The 19,368-nt window shown below is 45.9% G+C and overlaps 4 protein-coding genes across 4 annotated transcripts; 1 reads left to right on the forward strand and 3 right to left on the reverse strand.

Annotated features, from left to right (window-relative positions):
* Positions 1-405: 405 nt before the first annotated feature.
* Positions 406-2,134, forward strand: CGGC5_v001742 (putative transporter; the record flags this gene model as incomplete). Its single annotated transcript, XM_032028144.2, has 4 exons — positions 406-611; positions 661-1,570; positions 1,630-2,058; positions 2,111-2,134. The coding sequence occupies 4 exons, from the start codon at positions 406-408 to the stop codon at positions 2,132-2,134; spliced, it is 1,569 nt and encodes a 522-aa protein (XP_031875553.2).
* Positions 2,135-2,316: 182 nt separating this feature from the next.
* Positions 2,317-4,035, reverse strand: CGGC5_v001743 (putative secreted lipase; the record flags this gene model as incomplete). The annotated part of the gene is made up of 1 exon (XM_032028145.1): positions 2,317-4,035. One exon carries the CDS (start codon positions 4,033-4,035, stop codon positions 2,317-2,319), a length of 1,719 nt encoding a protein of 572 aa, XP_031875549.1.
* Positions 4,036-4,955: 920 nt separating this feature from the next.
* On the reverse strand, positions 4,956-5,685 carry CGGC5_v001744 (uncharacterized protein; the record flags this gene model as incomplete). Its single annotated transcript, XM_032028146.1, has 4 exons — positions 4,956-4,966; positions 5,023-5,138; positions 5,191-5,293; positions 5,367-5,685. 4 exons carry the CDS (start codon positions 5,683-5,685, stop codon positions 4,956-4,958), a joined length of 549 nt encoding a protein of 182 aa, XP_031875550.1.
* An 8,724-nt stretch (positions 5,686-14,409) lies between these two features.
* CGGC5_v001745 (Transposon Tf2-9 polyprotein) lies at positions 14,410-18,802 on the reverse strand (the record flags this gene model as incomplete). Its single annotated transcript, XM_066150879.1, has 3 exons — positions 14,410-14,462; positions 14,513-17,589; positions 17,631-18,802. The coding sequence occupies 3 exons, from the start codon at positions 18,800-18,802 to the stop codon at positions 14,410-14,412; spliced, it is 4,302 nt and encodes a 1,433-aa protein (XP_066009976.1).
* Positions 18,803-19,368: the final 566 nt, after the last annotated feature.

Below are 19,368 nucleotides of genomic sequence, written 5' to 3' on the forward strand. Positions count from 1 at the left end.
TTCGATCAAGCTCCATGTTTCGACAGTTCCTCCTTACTTGACACCCAAAATCATCCGCATACACGCTCAGCACGAAAGCGATAAGCAAAAGGATAGTGAGTAACAAGAACGGCTTCTGCCAATCCCATCAAGTCGGTTCGTCGCCGGGGATTCTTTAGCGGGAATGTTACGGGGTAGGAAATGACCTGAGATAAGACCATTGGAAAAGACCAATTGCCGATCGTCGGATATGCCCCGATATCCGGTCTCCACTCCCCTTGCTCATAACAGAGACGTTGACTGATAAAGACTCACGGCTTCCCGAATCTCAGAAAGAGAAAGATTTTTTTCGGGTTCGTGCCTGAGAAAGAAGCCAACCTTCGAAAAAGCCTCTGACGGAGAAGCTTTACTGTCACATATATCGAAATGGCTGCAACCGAAATAGCCTCCGATCCAGAGAAGCGGGCCGCCTCCGACATCAACCCCGCGACCGGCCCCTCTCCCGGAGACGATGATCCGATCTCAAAGCACCACATCACCGATGAGACTGGCGACCTTGCCGCCTCTGCTCTTATCTCTGCTCCATTATCCGAGGCCGAGTCGAAGGCCGTACTTCGAAAGATCGATTTAAGGTACTTGGTTTGTGTGAAATCTGGGTTAACCACGCTTACCTTGGTGTAGGATTTTGCCCTTTCTCTGCATCACATATGCTCTGCAGTTCATCGACAAGACTTCACTGGGGTACAGCTCTGTCTGGGGAATCATTCCCGACAACAAGCTTCATGGCCAACAATACAGCTGGGCGAGCAGCATCTTTTACTTCGGATACCTGATTGCGGAGTATCCTGGTGTTGCCGTTCTTCAGCGCTTCCCGGTCGCAAAGTTTCTGGGTGCCAACATCATACTTTGGGGCATGATCCTTATGACCACTGCGGCGTGCAGCTCCTTCGCCGGTCTCGCAAGCGTGCGGTTTCTTCTGGGTGCCACCGAGGCTACCATCAGCCCCGGATTCGTCGCTGTTACCGGCATGTGGTGGTCCCGTCAAGAACAAGCCGGTCGCTCGGCAATGTGGGTCTCGTTTCTCGGTGTTGGCAGCTTCATTGGCACACTGCTCGCCTTTGGAATCGGCCATATCACCGGCTCCCTGTCTCCGTGGAAGTACATATTCCTGATCCTCGGTGCCATGACTGTGGTTTGGGGCGTGGTCTTCACAATCTTTGTGCCTGACAGCCCTGCCAAGGTCAAGTGGTTGACGGAACGGGAGAAGGTCATTGCTGTTCAGCGTGTTGCTGAGAACAAGACAGGCACAGGTCGTAGCCGGAATTTTGTCATGGCCCAAGTTGTGGAGGCGGCCAAGGATCCAGCAGTTATTCTACTTGGCCTCATCTCGTTCGTCAACGCCATTGCTTCGGGAGGACTAGCGTTTGGCTCCTTGATCATCCAAGGTTTCGGCTTCAACTCACTGCAGACGACCCTCATGAACCTCCCGCTTTCGACGGTTCAAGTTGTTGCTCAACTTGGCGCTGGCTTCTTGACGAGCAAGATTTCTAACTCTAGGCTGCATATTGGCACAGTTGCCATGATTCCTCCCGTAAGTCCGCTATTTCCAGGACGAGAAAGGGAACAGTCGCTAATACAAAAGTTGCTTAGATCATTGGTACCTGCCTGATCAACCAGCTCCACCTCGACAATAAATGGGGCCGTCTGGTCGGAGTTTGGCTTCTCGGCGCTTACCCCGTCGGCTTCATGGTCATCCTCGGCCTCCTTTCTACCAACATCGCCGGTAGCACCAAGCGCTCTGTTGCGTCCGGTTGGGTCTTCGTCTGCTACTGCGTTGGCCAAATCGCTGGCCCCCAGTTCTTCAAGAGCACCGAGGCGCCCGCATACCACAACGGAATCGTGGCCATGCTGTGCGGTTTCATTTTGAACCTGGTCATGAATCAGATTCTCAGATTCATCTACGTCCGAGAGAACAAGAAGAGAGATCAGATGCTCGAGGGCAAGTCCGAGGAGGAGATTGCTGAAATGCAAAGGGAAGGCGAGGCGCTCGGCTTTGAGGATGTCACCGACAAGCAAAACGTAAGTGCGACTCATAAACTCTGGAGAGCAGGCATACTAACATCTTGGCCAGCCCATGTTCCGTTACGTTCTGTAAGAATTGTCATTGAATCATGCAGCGTGACGTGTCACTATTTGAATAGTAATGTTAGAGCAACTAATGTGAACGTTGACAGAATGTCATCTCATGTACGGATCGGCCTAAAGCCCAGATCATGTTATAATAAGTACATATGTGCAAATGAATTTAGGCAACCAAGCTGATTACAGTACTGTGAATCAGTAGTAGCGAGAGAACTGCCTGACGTGTCTCTTCTTGCCAAAAGCGGTAGACTCGGTTGTGCTATTGATGCCAGCTGCCAAAGTAGCGTCCAACTCAGTGACGACTCCAGTGTCCACAGGCTTGCCCAGGTTGTTCGAGAACGGTCTGACAACGTCGCACCTAAGAGCCTGAGCAGAGCTCATTCTCTCCATGTGCGTGTTGTTAGTCTGCACAAACAACCTCTCGCGGCCCTCGGGACCAGTGAACGGCCTCCACTCAGCGGCGCCCTTCTCGCGGTCGGTGTTGGGGTCCAGGTTCTTGATGAAGGAGACCCAGTACTTGCGGAACTGAGAGATGATGGGCGCGTTGATGTTGAAGTACGAGTCGGGCGCAGAGCCGTCGGTGCGGTTGGGGCCCCAGAAGGCGTACGTGTTGACGGTGTGGTACGCACCGAAGCCCTCGGCCTCGTTCTTGGGGTCGAGAACGCCGTATCTGTAGTTGTAGGTCGTCACCTCGTCGCGGGCCAGGTAGTTCTGGATGTTGCGGACGATGCAGTGGGTGCCGACGTCGCCGATGGCGTTGGCAGCCTGACGCCACTTGACTCCGGACTCAGGGAAGACGGGCTGAGGGACGTCGATGTAGAGGTCATCGAGAATGGCCAGGGAGCTGTTGGAGAGGGAGGGGTCCTGGCCGAGGAGCCATGTGTTCGCCTCCTCGGTGGAGTTGGTGGACTGCGGCGCGGAGTACATGGTTCCCTCGTTGGCGCAAGAACCCCAGATCGTGGGGACCTTGGTGTACTTGCCGGCCTCGAAGAGGTTGACCATGCTGTCAGAGAAGAGCTCGCCATCGATTCCGGGGTTGAACCAGCAGCTGGATGAACGGACCTCAGACTGGTTGAGAGCACGCAGGCAGGACAACGAGTCGGTCGCTTCGGTGCAGTTCTTCTCCTTGACGAGGCAGTCGTACTGACCCTGGCCCTGCTCCATGGTTCTCATCGTGACCCAGCCACCGGACTCGGCAATTCCGCCGGCGAAGAGCTTCTTGCCGCCAGTGTCGGCAGCCATGAGAAGGCCGACGGCAGAGCCACCAGCACTGACTCCGTCGAGGACAACTTGCTCGGGGTTGCCGCCGAACTTCTCGATGTTGGTCTGAACCCACTCGAGAGCCTTGATCATGTCCTTGACGCCGGCGTTCAGACCACCGCCAGCGCGAACCTCCTCACCATGAAGGAAGCCATACATTCCAACGCGGTAGTTGGTTTGAACAACGATGACGTTGCCGTCAGAAGCAATCTCGCTGGCGTCCCAGTTGGCGTTTGAGTTGGAGCCGAATCCACCGCCCTGGATGAAAAAGACTACGGGCAACTTGGAGTCAACACTGGCACCGGAAGGGGCAGTGACAGCCAGGTAGAGACAGTCTTCATCAACCGTGAAGCGCTCATAAGTGCCGGTGACAGTCCAGTCGGTGGGCTGTTGAGGGGGGCAGATGGGGCCGTGGGCCGTGGCATTAACGGTGCCGGTCTGGACCGGATCGGCCGGGGCGGCGAATCGGAGGTCGCCGACCGGAGGAGCGCCGAACTGGATACCCTTCCAGGTTTTCACACCTAGATCGGCATTCGTGACGGCACCCTGAAACTTGGCATATCCGACATCGACGAGAGTGTCAACCGCCTGGACACCAGGGACAATGATGTTTGCGGCGGCAAGAAGCCAAGCCAGATGAGATCCTTGCCACATTGTTGTGGGGTGTCAAATGCTGAAAATAGTGAATGAAGATCAAGCAAAGCTTGGACAATGAATGGAACGGTCTGCGACAAGACCTGAAGAAAAGAATGTAAGTAGTGCTAGCACCACAAGTGTCAGAATGCAAGAAGTTGTAACGATGGTATGGAATCACCCACCGGCTGATGGTAGATCTGCTCTGGTTATATGTGAATTCATATTGTTGGATTACGGATATTGAAGCTCGTCGGATTCACCCCACCAACCGACCTATCAGGAGAGTTACCATCGTTAAGGTTCCGTCTACTGTGCTGTTAACCCCTGTCCGAGTCATTGTTTCCCCTTATGTGAAACATTGGTACAGGTCGTAACAGGAAGAATGGGCGATGGAGCTCCGCTGGGTAACGAAATACTCGGGGTGTCGCTCCGCAATCCGGTAGATGATGCTCCGCCAGAATGGGACCGATGCCTATTAGATGGGACGAACACCTGGGTAGCTCCGGATCTGCAATGAGTAACACCCATAGAACACTGTTTTACGCGGTACGCGGCTTTCTCAGGGGCACAGAACCGGACGCCCGGACAATTATGAGAGTGCAGTGACTCGCCGATTGAGGCGACAGCGGGCGCGACTCTCGGATTCGCAGTGCGCCTTACGGCCCCCGACAGGGGAGACCCGTGGTGGATCTCTCGCCAAGAGCCTCATATTGAATCACTTTTCTCTAGCTAGTCAGAAGTTTCCTCTGCGCTACTCTACAAATGGCATGCGTCTTTAGGCTGTTATGGGGGCCCCACGCCGTTACACTTTCTTGGTCTTTTGGCGCAGCTCATTCAACCGCCGTGTCGGCGCGCAAAGGGGCCTGCTCCGGTTGTGCCGAATCGCACCGCGAACATTCGGTATCTTTCAATTCTCCATTTAGTCCGAGCTCGGGCATTCAGCACCTCCCTGGATTGAATGTGAGCAAGAATTCACTGAATAAATACCAAAGGTCTGCCACTTACAAGAGCTGATCTGGTCATCGTAGTCGCCTGAGTAACCATCGCTGGCCTCACCCAGGTTGTAGTTGTAAGAAAGGGTTACGCCACGATCATCACCCTTGTTGTTGCAGTCGGTAAACCTGCAGTTCCATGTCAGCGACGACGTTACTTCTGATTGGCTCGGTTTCTTACTTGTAGAATTGGCAAAGACCACCGGTGTTGGTGCTCAGGGAGCTAGTCTGGTTGTCGTACTTGTCCAAGAATGCCTGAGTCTTGTTGTAGCTAGAGAAGTTGACTAAGAGCATTCTTTCATCAGTTTCGGGCTCATCGCCTCAACGGGTCACGTCGCGTTGAAGACTCATGCTTACCGCACTTGCCAGGAGGGGCTCCCCAGGAAAGGCACTCTCCCCGGAACCCAGCATCAGAGCACTGGAGCACGAAGATGTTCTCGGGCGTGATGATAGGGCGCGTTCCGTTCGGCTGGCCGTCCACAGGGACCGCCTGGCGCTTCTCATTCGCAGTCGCAGGGCCCAGGTCGATGAAAGGTGCAGTCATGAATGCTGCGTAAGCCTCCGGGTGCGAAGACTTGAGCTTCTCGGACAGAGGCACCACGGAGTTCTGCTGCACGGCCGGAGCAGCAATCGCCATGGAGGCGAGGGCGAGCGTTGTGAGAGTTGTGAGCTGCATGATTGATGAGATGAGACTGTAACGAACGGTTGACTGTTATGCACGCTGATTGTCAAAGTTGACAGTAGATTGTCTGGTCTTAAGTTGGAAGCGCGTGCACACATGAGAGGAACTACGGACCGGCCTATTATACTCGTCCGGAGGTTTTTCAAAACGGGAGGCCCTCTTCGAACGGCATTGTCTGCCCGGTCATCCCCGTCCAGAAACGGCCCAGGGCGAATTAGGTTTGTACCTTGAAGTGAAAGTTTCCAAGTGACCCGTTGATTGTCCTTTAGCCGATACCATCATATAATTTGATCGGTGCGAACAGCGATGATCTCGGGATTCAGAAGTTGGCTGTGCTCGCTCCCGAGGAGGCGCATAACCCAACATCAACCTCCCAACTCCCTGGAACCTGGGAGAGTTAATGAAGAGTATGGAGTTGAGGCCCTTTGTGTCGCACCCGGTTCATCCGAAATATTGTGCTTTGCAGATTGCTTAAACTTTATTTCTCATCGGAAATAATGGTGGTGCGACCCCCTGAATCGTAACCCGAGAATTCTCTCAGATGCGCGGAGATGTCCTGGATTGTTTCTAGATCATCTGCCAGGCTCATGGTTGCTACTTAATATGGGCTTAATGATAATCAATAATATTCCCAATCATATCGGAGAATATTCCCATCTATTTGAGCATAGGGGAATCATCAATCGCAGCAAGCCACAGGATGATCGTTGCGGCCAGAGTACTGTTCAACGTCTCAGTCTTTGATCTGCTCTGATTATTGGTCAACTAAATTTCCGCTTGCCGTGATCAAAGCCCTACTGAGTGTCGACATCGCGCGTGGAGATGCATCAATTGAGCAAACTCGGCAGTTGCGCCCCATTCCTGACTGGCTGGGACTGAGTGGTGAACAGAGAAAGACTTCGTGGGGAGGGGGGGGAATGTGCAAAACGTCATCAGACAATGCCAACTAGAATTGAGCACGATTAGTTTTTCGGAAAGATTTGCGTCTCTCAAAAGGAAGATGAAGTCGCACTCTCAGTAAATGGACATCGTCTTAGAAACCAGCTATTCTGGATTGCTGATCTTATCGAACGAGATCATCTGATAAGGCGTATAGAGAATGTTGGTATTCCGCGATTGAGTTTGATAGTCTGCGCCTGTTTCTTTTACCCAGCCACAACACCGCCGTCTTGGGAAGTTTGCTTCACACCACACTCCCATGTTGACGTCTACCGGGCGGGCGGATTCTTGAGGCCGAACACGGCGAATCGGGCCCAGCCCACTCCCGCAGTCTCGGCACCTCGACAAAGAGTGGGAACGCCCCCGAAGGCGGGAATTTCACAACACACACGCCGGGTGATGTAATTACACGGCTTATGCAAGACTGCCGTTTGTCGCCGTTGGGGCGTGCTTGCTGACAACTGTGGCCTGACGTGAAATCTAATTAGGGAGCAGGCCGTTGTCACGCGCAGGAGCAGGAAAACTAGTGGGGCACTGGGGGTGCACTGGGTGGACTACTATGGATCAGATTATAGTTATCCCTAGTAAAGATTTAAAGGTCCTCTCGTATAAATCCTTAGTAAGGTAGGTTCAAATAAAAGTTATAACCTATACCTAAGGGGTAATTAGTAACTTTAGTACTTTATGTAGAACCTAACTTAATATATTTAAACCTCTACTTATCTCTATAGGCGTACTAACTATTAGAGTAATAATAGCACCTAATAGTACTTAAGCAGCTTAATAGTAGAATATTAGTAGCATAGCCTCTATAACTACTAAAAAGGATAATACCCCTATAGGTATAATTAAGGGGAATAATCCCCTTAAAGCTAGTAATAGAGAACTAGCAGAAGAACTTTAAATACTTAATATTAATATAATAGAGGACCTACTAATAGAATAAATTTAGGCTATCTTAGAGAAAGAAATAATATAAGTAAAAAAAAGAAGATACTTAAATAGATTTTTATATTAAGAAATAAGGATAACCTTTAAAAAGTACTCCTAGAAGGACTATTAGCATCCTACTTAGTAGATACTTTAGCCTCTAAATAGCGCTAAAATAGCAAGCTACTTAAGCAGCTACCCCCCCCCCCCCCCCTTTATTTTAAAAGTAGTAGATAGACTAATATTAATAACTTCCTATTTAAGTTAAAAAGCTACTTTAAGATAGAGGAGGATAGCCTTATTAATAATAAGAGAAAGGTCCTATATACTAAGAGGTACCTAGAGAATACTATCTTATAAAGATAGATAAACTATATAGCTACTAAATATAATAATAATATATTAAAAGCTACTTAAAGGGAAATAGAGGAGTAGCTAAAAAAAACTTTATTATAGATAGGAATATAAAAGCTTATTAAGTAGTAGTTAACTTAAGTGAGAAATACTAAAAACTAAGTTATTCTTACTAATAGTTTATTAATTAATATAAACTTATTAAGGTAGAGTACCTTAATAAGTAACTAAAAAGAACTTAAGTAGTTAATATTATTAGCTAACTACTACTAAAATTAAGAGATTAAGTAATAGTAATAGGTCTATTAGCTATAAAGTATAAACTTAATAATATTACTAAAAGGGCTAAAATAACTTATTGACTACTATAAGAAATTAAAGCTCCTTAGTTAGCTATACTACCTACCTAGAGGAGTAGCAACTAGTAGGCCTTAGTTTATACTTCTAGGGACTTAACCTTTAGAGGACTAACCTTAGTAGTAGCAGCCTTAACATTAATGCTAATACTCTTAGAAAGAGATAGTATAACTAAAAAAGAGGAGAGGGGGGTATTTAGTAGGGAACCTACTATAAGGGACTAATCTTAGGTTACCTACTATAACTATAGAAAGCTTAACTACTACTCTAACTAATATAGAGAAGCTAGCTACTATAACTATAGCAAACTAAAGTACTTTAGCTACTAATACTATAAAACCTAAGAGGCTACTAGTATAAACGTAATCTAAATCTTATAAAATAAAGGGTAGGAGCACCTTTGTATTAAGATAATCCTAAGCGTTAGAGTTAGAAAGGCTTAAAAGGAAGTAAAAGCCTTTATTAACCTTAAAGCTAATAAAAACGTTATTAATTAGAAGGTGTTACTATATAATAGATTACTACTAAAGAGTACTAATAAGGAACTACTACTTAAGAGGATATAGAGGTTATAACGCTTAACTATAAGAAGAGATCCTTAATAGTAAAGGCTACTAATAACCTAAAGGTATCTAAGATAGTATTATATAACTTCTAAGTTAGTAAAGCAGAAGACTATAATACTATCCTAAGTATCCCCTAATGTTATATTATAAAGCTTAGTTTTAGCTTAGAAACACTAAGTTAGATATACCTACTAAAGAAAAATAATATCTAAGTAGTTACTAGTAAGAAGGGAGTAGTATAAGCTAAATAAAAAGCAAAAGCTATATTTATAATAATACTAATAATAAGAAAAGTTAAGGAGGATAATAGGGGGAACTTAGAGAAGAATAAGAGGTATTATCTAAATTTAAACTCCCTAAAGCATACTTTAAATAGTTTTATATATTTAATACTATACTCATAAGCAAACCTATAGGAGAAGAAGGCTATACTTATACTATTAACTTTAAACCTAAATATACCTCCCTATTTAAGCCTATTTACTTATTAGTAGAGAAAGAGTTAGAAGAATTAAGGGACTACTTAATAAAGGTGCTTATAAATAAGTAGATTAAGCAATTAAAAAGCTTAACAAAAGCTTTAATCCTCTTTATACTTAAAAAGGGGGGTAAGTTATAACTATATATAAGCTACTAGAGGCTTAATAGCATAATAGTTAAAAATTAAATGCTACTACCTTTTATTAATAAGATCTTAAACTACTTTAGAGATATAAACTAGTATATAAAGCTAGATTTAAAGGATATATACTACTAAGTATGTATCTATAAGGGAGATAAATAGAAAATAGTATTTTATGTAAAATATAAATACTTTAAATATTAAGCAATGCTATTTAAGCTCATTAACACCTTAGTAACATTCTAAGCTTATATTAATAACACCCTTATAAGCCTTATTAATATTATATATATTATATACCTTAATAATATTCTTATCTTCTCAAAAGATAAAGCCTTATATACTAAAGTAGTAAAGGAGGTGCTCTATTAGTTAGATACTACTAATCTCTATATAAACCTTAAAAAGTGTGAATTCTATACCTAGCAAATATAGTTCCTTAGCTTTATAATCTTACCTAAAAGTATCATAATAGAATAAGAATAAGTAGAAGTAATTATAGTATAGCTAATACCTATTAGTATCTAAGATATTTAAGTCTTCCTAAGGTTTATAAGGTTTTATTACTAATTTATCTTTAACTACTTAAAGGTATATATACCTCTAATAGATTAGCTAACTACTAAGATATAGAGGTAATAAGTAATAACTAATAAAGCACTAGAGGCTTTCTATAAGCTTAGATTAATATTTATAAAGGCGCTAATATTAAAATATTTTAACCTTTAACTATTAATATAAGTAGAGATAGATGCCTTAGTATATATAATTAAGGCTATATTTTTGCAGCTCTATAAGAGGATATAGCACTTAGTAGGATTTATATCTTAAAAATTAAGAGGTATAAAGCTCTACTATAGAGTACTAGAAGTAGAGCTACTAGTAATTAAAAACTCTACTTTATACTAGAGGTATTATTTACTATATATACTACTAAGCTTTTTTCTTAATAGACTACCTTAGCTACTACTACCTTACCAGTTGTAAGGGGCTGGCCCCTAGGCTTGTTCAACGTAGAGGTGCCGTCGATTATTCTAAGCTGAAGAAGGAAGAAAGGACTTTACAGGGATAGGCGCCTAGCAGCGGTGAAGCACACCGGGGTTAGGCGGTGTGCTACGGCGGAATGGTGGATCCGGCGGAGCCGGGTCTCGGTAGCTGCTCCGGCAAAGCCGGACCGGCAAAGCCGGAGATCTCGGCCGGGCTCTAGCCCGTGACACTAGTAAGCTATAGCTAAACAGCTAGTAAGCCTAACTTCTATAAAACCTAGTAGTTTTTAACTTTTATATTAAATACTACTTTAAAAAGATAAAACTTATAGATAGCTTCTCTAGATAACCTAACTATAGGATAATGCTAAGAGAGGTAGATAGGGCTAATAGGGCGTTCCTAGAAGATTTCCTATAATGGCTTAAGAGACTTAGAATAGTAGTAATAGCTACTTAGAAGCCTATTAGTAGTTTAGCTCCTATAATACCTTTAAACTTAATATTAGAAGCGCTTAAATTAAGCTTAATAGATGTAATAAAGGAAGCTTAAGATGCTAATAATAAGTTAGTAATAAAAGGTTAGTAGCAGTAAGCTAACTAGGGGTATAATATAAAAGGAATAATAAGATATAAAAAACTACTAATAGTCTTAAAAGGGTTTATACTATAAAGATAGATCTTAATTATATTCTATAATAAGCCTATTAGTAGATACCTAAAGGTTACTAAAACCTTCTAGTATATAGAAATCCTTCTTCTAGAGATCTATAGCTAAAAATATAAAAAAGTATATTAAGACGTATGCTATCTGCTAATAAATAAAACCTTAATACTATGCTCCTTATAAAATATTTAATCCTCTATTAATACCTACCTAGCCCTAAGAGAGTATATTGCTTAACTTTACTATAAAACTACTAGTATTAAAGCTACCTAGAAAATAGAGCTATAATAGCATGCTAATAACTAGTAGTTAATAGGTTAACAAAATACGCGCTATATATACCTACTAAGAAGTCCCTTACAGCTGACTAGCTAGTAATATTATTAGTCTATAAGGTATTCCTTTAGTTTAAGATACTGTAGATAATAGTATTAGATAGAAGCTTACTATTTACTAGCTAATTCTAAGCATTAATATACTACTAGCTAGCTATATAAAGGAAACTAAGTATAGCTTACTACCTATAAATAGATAGTTAGATAGAATAATAGAACTCAAACGTTAAGTACTTCCTATAGGCCTATTATAACAAAAAGCAGGATAAATAAGCATAATAGCTATTAACAGCATAATTTATATATAATAGCAGCTAGTATAATGCTACCTAGATGATACTTACTAAAGCGTTAATAAGGTACTTACTATAAGGACCTTATAATGTAAAACCTTAAGGCTTGCTGTTAATAGAAGTACTAATAGTAAATAAAAGAATTATAAAGCTAGTTGACTAAAAGGCTGTAATTAAATAGCTATTAAAGTAGTTAACTAAGTGCTATAAGAAGTGATATAATTAAAGGAAACTAATTAATAGTTAATTTTAAAATCAGCAAAAAGGTTTTATTATATATGAAGTATATCTAATAAAAACGCCCTTTAAAGAAACTTTCTAATAAGTATATAATGGAAGGGGCTGGCCCCTAGGCTTGTTCAACGTAGAAGTGCCGTCGATTGACTATTCTAAGCTGAAGAAGGAGGAAAGGACTTTACAGGGATAGGCGCCTAGCAGCAGTGATGCAGACCGGGGCTAGGCGGTGTGCTACAGCAGAATAGTGGATCCGGCGGAGCCGGATCTCGGTAGCTGCTCCGGCAAAGCCGGAGATCTCGGCCGGGCTCTAGCCCGTGACATATAAGACTATTTAAGATATAGCAGATTATTAGAGGGGGAGCAGCATATAAATTAGCATTAGATCCTCAACTCTATATCTATAATATCTTTTCACCCTTATAACTTGTAAGGGGCTGGCCCCTAGGCTTGTTCAACGTAGAGGTGCCGTCGATTGACTATTCTAAGCTGAAGAAGGAAGAAAGGACTTTACAGGGATAGGCACCTAACAGCGGTGAAGCAGGCCGGGTTAGGCGGCGTACTGCGGCAGAATAGTGGGTCCAACGGAGCCGGATCTCGGTAACTGCTCCGGCGAAGCCGGAGATATCAATCCGGGCTCTAGCCCGTGACATAACTTAAGAAATTCTATAGCATAGATAGTATACTACAATAAGTACTTATTAAAGTAGAAGGAGATAATAATATCTATAAAGTTAAATAAATAGTAGATTATAAAAAGCCCCCTAAAAGCTAATACTACCTCATTAAGTAGAAAGGCTATAGTAAAGGAGAGAACTTATAAGAACCTTAAAGGAATATGAGAAAGCAACTATATAATAATTATGAAAATTCTATTTACTACTAAACAATATAAAGATCACTAAAGGTTTATAAGAGAATATACATAAGTAGGTAAGTAAGTTTAATTTAGCCTAATAGCTAAAAAGCTTAGAAATAGCTCGTAAGAAGCTAAAGCAAACAATAAGAAGAAATACCTAAAAGCTAAAAAGCTATTAGAGATAAGAGAAGGTAGCAGAGAGGTATTAAAGAAAGAGTAAAAGAAAAGAGGGGGCCTAATAGTTATCCTCCTCATCCTAAGACTCCTAGCATAACTACTACTTAATACTATTATTAGATCTACCTAAAAGCTTAGCAATATACTATAAGTTAACAATTAGCTATATTATCAGAATAAACTACTAAATAGCTACTAAAGGAAGACTAAAAGATATCTAACTTAGCTATAAAGCTTTATAAACTTACTAATAATCTTAGAGAAGCCTATAAGCTCTTTATTTTACTCCTTAAGGCACTTATTCTAAATCTTTAGCTCTATTAGGATAGCCCCTTAGTGATTAATAGCATAAGAGGTAGCTTTAGCCTACTTCTTAATAGAAGAGGTAGCACCCTTAATAGTATAAAGGATGTAGTTATATCTGTTAACATATAACATTCTTTTATAATAATAATAATAATAACGTTAATATAAGAATAATAATAACGCTTAACTTACTTTAATATTCTATATAAAATAAACTAATAACATTTAAGGTATAAAACCTTATATAAAAATACTCTATTTATTACAACTTATAACTATAACATTGATTATGTAATACGTATAGCTACGTAAGCACCTTATGTAATTAGCAGTTTAGTAGTGTAAGGGGCTGGCCCCTAGGCTTGTTCAACGTAGAGGTGCCGTCGATTGACTATTCTAAGCTGAAGAAGGAAGAAGAGACTTTACAGGGATAGGCGCCTAACAGCGGTGAAGCAGACCGGGTTAGGCGGTGTACCCCGGCAGAATAGTGGGTCCAACGGAGCCGGATCTCGGAGACTGCTCCGGCAAAGCCGGAGATATCAATCCGGGCTCTAGCCCGTGACATCACCCCCCCGCTCCCCTCCGGCGGCGCGCCCGCGGCGCTAAGGCTGGGTCTCCATCATGCTCCATCGCGGAGCCATAACGGCGTTCGTAAGCCTCCATTGCTTCTGTCCCCTGGAGCGTCTCAACAGGCTCCCATGTCCTCTCTGCATACCCTTCCCACTTAACCAGAACCTCGCGGCGCCGCCCGCGCCCTCGACGCTTCCAAGTAGCCGCGTCGATGCTCTCCACATTCCAGGTTTCCTCGCCTTCGTCATCTATAATCGGTGGCGGCTGCTCGTCGTCCAGCGTTTGACCAGGTAAGGGGTCGTTGCCTGCGCGCTTCAGGCTATCCACGTGGAAGCGTGGGTATATAGCTGTTGGTACATCGAGCTCTACTACGTATGGTGAGATAACCTTTGTGACTGTGTACTTATGGTGTAGCCAATCCAGTTTCTTGCAAGGCCTGGGGGATCTGTAATGCCCCATGTGAAGCCAGACTTTGTCGCCCACTTCCAGTCTTTCTGTAGGCTGGCGCTTCACGTTGGCCAGTTCCTCATAGCGTTGCTGCGTTGATGCGAGGGTTGATTGGGCCATATCCATCACGTCCTGAAGTCTCGTTACTAGCTTACGTGCTACGTCCTCGCGAGGGCCCTCACGGTCTTGTGGGTCTGCCTCTTGAACCCGGATGGGCTCTGGGTGGTATCCGTGTTCTAAGAAGAAGCTGCTCATACCAATAGCGCTGTTATCGCGGCTGCAGAGCGCTAGTTGAGCTGCTGGGAGGTTATTTGCCCAGTCCTTCTGCGAGTAGGTAACGTAGTTGCGCAAGTAGGCCTGGATCTCTTGGTTCATCCTCTCCGGGCCTCCATCAGTCTGTGGGTGGTAGGCAGTACTGAGCCGCTGTTCTATTCCTAACAGCTTACAGAACTGACGCCAGAACCGGCTCGTCCAGTTGCTACCTCTATCGCTCACAATAGACGCAGGGATACCGTGGAAGCGGAAATGGCAGCTAAGGAATCGTTCTGCGCACGCCTCGGCTTCCATACTCTCTATAGCTTCAAGAGTTACACCCTTGCCTAGCCGATCGATAATGACCCAAAGGAATCTCTCGCCCTTGTCCGTAAGGGGAAGGTCGGTAATGAAGTCCATAGCGAGGTCGCTTCGTATACGCTGTGGTATTGGCAGAGGTTTCAGAAGTCCTTTTCGACGCTCTCTCCAGATGTGGCTACGCCCGCAGCCATCGCAGTTGCGGCAGAAGCGTCGTACTAACTGTGACTGGCCAGGCCAGTAGAAGCGTCTACTAACCAGCGCTAGGGTGTTATCTCTTCCTGGGTGTCCGCTAAGCGCTGAGTCGTGGATACTTTGGACGATACGAGTACGCAGCGTGTTCGCCTCGCTATCTAGGTCTTCGCTACCTGGTACCCAGATCCGGTCTCTAAAGAGTAGTCGGTTACCGTTATCGATCTCACACTCAGCGATCTGGACTTTCAGCTTGAGACTAGGAGGGAAACTTCTTTCTCGCTGTTTCACTGCAGTATAGATCTGCTGGTAGACTTCATCTTGTCCTTGAGTCTGATCCCAGAGTTGCTGTAGTTCTTTATCATCAGTGAATACAAGCATCGCTGGTGCTGCCTCTATGCGTTGTACACGTGCTGAGGGAAGGGCTACTTCAGGAAGAAGCTGGAGAATCCGGCCTTGTTCGCGCTCGTCCTCTAGAGACGTGGGTACGTCTTGTTCGCGTCTAGAGAGTGCGTCTGGCACTACTGCTTCGCTTCCCGGGCGGTACTGAATCTCGAAGTTGTACTGTGATAGCTCCTCTGCCCATCGGCTTTGTCGTTCTGTAAGCTTCTGCTTTGTCATGAAGTACTTAAGGTTCTTATGGTCAGATAGGACCTTGAACTTGTTGACGCTCTGTAGCTCCGCTCTCCATGCTTGCAGGCAGCTTATGATAGCCAGCATCTCTTTGTCGTGAATTGGGTAGTTAAACTGCGCGCTGTTTAACCGCTGCGAATGGTACGCTACTGCGTGACGTCTACCATGCTCGTCTTCCTGTGAGAGCACTCCTCCAAGGGCAAAGCCGGAGCAATCAGCTTCAACATAGGTTGTCCGCTCAGGGTCCAATTGGTGCAGGACGGGCTTAGCTGCGAAGATCCTCTTGAGCTCCTGGAATGCTGCTTCTTGTTCCTTACCCCAGCAGAAGGGGACACCCTTCTTTGTAAGAGCTATCAGGGGTCCAGCAATCTCTGAGTATGCTGGGATGAAGATCCGGTAGTAGTTTGCAAATCCAAGGAAGCTTCGGACTCCTTTAACTGTCTTTGGAGCTGCCCATCCCTTAATCGCCTTCAGTTTCTCAGGGTCGCAAGAGATACCAACTCCAGCTGTAATGATAAACCCTAGGTACTTAACTGTCTTCACAGAGAACGCGCACTTGTGAGGGTCTAAACGTAGCCCTGCCGCAGCAAGCTTGTGCAGTACTAGCTTAACCTTTGCTTCGTGGTCTTGTCGTGAGCCGTTTGAGTAGATCAGGACGTCATCCATATATGCTGTTGCAAAGTCGTCTAAGTACTCTCGGAGTACACTGTTGATATATCGTTGGAACGTGGCGGGGGCCCCTGTGAGCCCAAAGGGGACAACTAGCCATTCAAATAGCCCATACCTCGTCCGGAAGGCTGTCTTATACTCCTCTCCCTTAGCGATCCTGATCTTGTGGAACGCTGCTACTACGTCTAGCTTAGTGAACCACTTAGCAGCGCTAACAGTGCGTAGTGTTTCCCGGATCAAGGGGAGGGGGTATCGATCGCGCTTAGTGAGTTCGTTAAGGGCGCGGTAGTCGACGCAAAACCGAATCCCTCCACCTGGTTTACGCACGAATAGTACTGGGGCTGATGCTTCTGAGCTGCTGGCGCGGATGAATCCCTTATCTAGTAGGTCTCGTAAGGTCTTACGGAGAACGAGGAGTTCTTCCCGTGACATGCTGTAGAGCGGGCCCCATGGTAGTACAGCCTCATTGCCGTCGCTCTCCTGTTTGATGGGGATCTTGTGGTCGACCCCAGGACGATGCGGAGGAAGGTTAGCAGCTTCATCAGGTTGGAACAGCTCTTGAAACTCCGCTAGTATAGCTGGTGGGAGGAGGGTCTTTAGGTCTGCCTTCTCAGTCTTCTTCGTAAGAGCCTTCTGTATATCTGCTAGGCTGATGGCTCGGACTTCGTATCCTGCTGTTCGTTTGGTACGTTGTCGCGCCCTCTTATAGAGCGTTGCAAAAGGGGCTCCTGGGAGGAGGCGGGCAACCCTGATCTGGTGTACTCGTTCTGGCTCCTCCTCGCCTTTCAGACGTAGGTCTACGCCGCCCCTCCTATGTTGTATCCGTTGCGCGGCAGCATCATACAGGATGCGGTTCCTCTCCATCCAGGGCTTCCCTAGGAACAGGTCGTCGCCAAGGCCACGTACGGTATACGCGAAGATCTTCTCATCATAACCGCACAGCTCGAGGTTAAAGACAACCACACCTGTTGCTTTTGTAGCGCCTGTAGCGTCGCTGAAGCTGCCTAGTACCCGCTCGGAGCGGTCCACTACTGGCAGGCGAAGCTTGCGGGCCAGGTCATGGTCGACAAGGGCGTATAAGTCGCAACCCGTGTCCATTAGGGCGTCTGCTTGAGTGCCCTTATGTATGCGGGTAGTGATCACTGCTGACTTGCTGCTCATGCGATGCTTAAACTGCTTCCATTTTGTGATATCACTAAGTTTGGCCTCCAACGCCCGACTTTGCGGTGGAGTTACTCTTTTCCCGAGCTCTCTTCAGCCTCAGAGCTTCCCAGCTCCTCTGTGGCACTATCGTTGCTGCTCTCTTCTGACTTCTTGGCTTTCTTGACCTTCTTGATCTTCTTTGGCCCTGGACGCTTTGGCTTAGTGCACCGTGTAGCGATATGGCCGATGTTGTTACAGTTATAGCAACGCCGACTATCCTTCTGCGGTTGTTCACTACCCTCGGACTCAGACGAGGAGGAGTAGCGTCTGCGGCGCTGCGGTTCCGGAGCTCCCTTCTTGTTCCTCGCGCGGCTTACGCCGGTCATCACCACATCACCATCGTTGTCGTGGTGCCTGCTTGCTTCGGGGGCTCTAGGGTAGTACGAGCTGCTTCTGCGCGTTGTAGCTGGAAGCCTCTCCAGCCTTGCGGCTACGTCTTGTACCCGCATGAGCCATCCATGGTAGTTATCGACCGGAAGGTCGACAGTAACGAGGGCTCGTTGGAGCCGCGTACTAAGTGCTCCCTCGAGGAGGGTTATCTTCGCCTGGTCTGCCCAACTAGCCCCCCCAGCTTCTGACAATACTCTCTCGTATCGGGGAAGAAAGGAGGCGAGGGATTGGTCGTCCCGCTGACGGATCGTTCGCAGCGTAGCAGCTGCGCGGGAGGCAGCACTTGGGTCTTTGTACGTACGGTCCAAGTACCTCATGAACTCAGAGGGGTCTCGCTCGCCCCCGGGGCCTCCGGCGGCGTAGAAAGTAGCAACAACTTGCTGAGGGTCAACGTCGAGTCGTGAGTTGATATAGTACCAAACCTCGGCGTTACCCCCCATAAGTCCTGCATCTAGGGTTGTCTTATCGCGCATTTGCTGAGACCACGCTGGGTAGTCTTTGCGCCTTCCCGTGAACTTCGGGGGATTCGGTAGGGGCTTTCTCCGCCCTTCGGCTACCATTACTGTATCGTCACTCGGAGCCTGTATAGTCGTATCGGCTGTGGACGGGGTCGGTACGCTACTCGTAAGCGGCGTAGGGGTTGCTCTATCCGGTGACATAAGCCCATTCAGAGCTGTCAAGAGCTGCGTCATCTGGGCCGTCTGCTGGGCCATTTGGTCCTGAAGAGGACGTATGCTTGCGTTAACCGCTTCGTTGATCCGGCGGTCAATCTCGGCGTTCATCGCGTCGTTTGCGCTACCCTCTGGCGAATCCATCGTGTCGCTCTCGTGAGGTTTCGCGTAGCGTCTTCTGTTGTTGAGCTTAGAATATGTAAGGGGCTGGCCCCTAGGCTTGTTCAACGTAGAGGTGCCGTCGATTGACTATTCTAAGCTGAAGAAGGAAGAAGAGACTTTACAGGGATAGGCGCCTAACAGCGGTGAAGCAGACCGGGTTAGGCGGTGTACCCCGGCAGAATAGTGGGTCCAACGGAGCCGGATCTCGGAGACTGCTCCGGCAAAGCCGGAGATATCAATCCGGGCTCTAGCCCGTGACAAGTAGGTTACGTTTCAGATTATCTTTCCCCTCACTTTTCCCTACTAGAGGATGCAACCTGCCAACAACAATAAGAGTAATCACAATGCATCAATTCCTTTATTATTCTCGATACGATTAAATGCCTATAAATGCTTAGGATTATTACACTTCATCATCACATAAGCCCATCTATAACCCTATACTATATAGGCGTATATACCACGCCCCTGAATACGCTTATACCTGTGTTAACAATATCTCAAGGCCTCCTCTTCCTCTATCTCAGCTTTATACTTCTTAGGCTATG

The sequence above is a fragment of the Colletotrichum fructicola genome, assembly GCF_000319635.2.
Source record: "Colletotrichum fructicola Nara gc5 chromosome Unknown KSG_Nara_v1_contig01, whole genome shotgun sequence".
NCBI classification, from domain to species: Eukaryota; Fungi; Ascomycota; class Sordariomycetes; order Glomerellales; family Glomerellaceae; genus Colletotrichum; species Colletotrichum fructicola.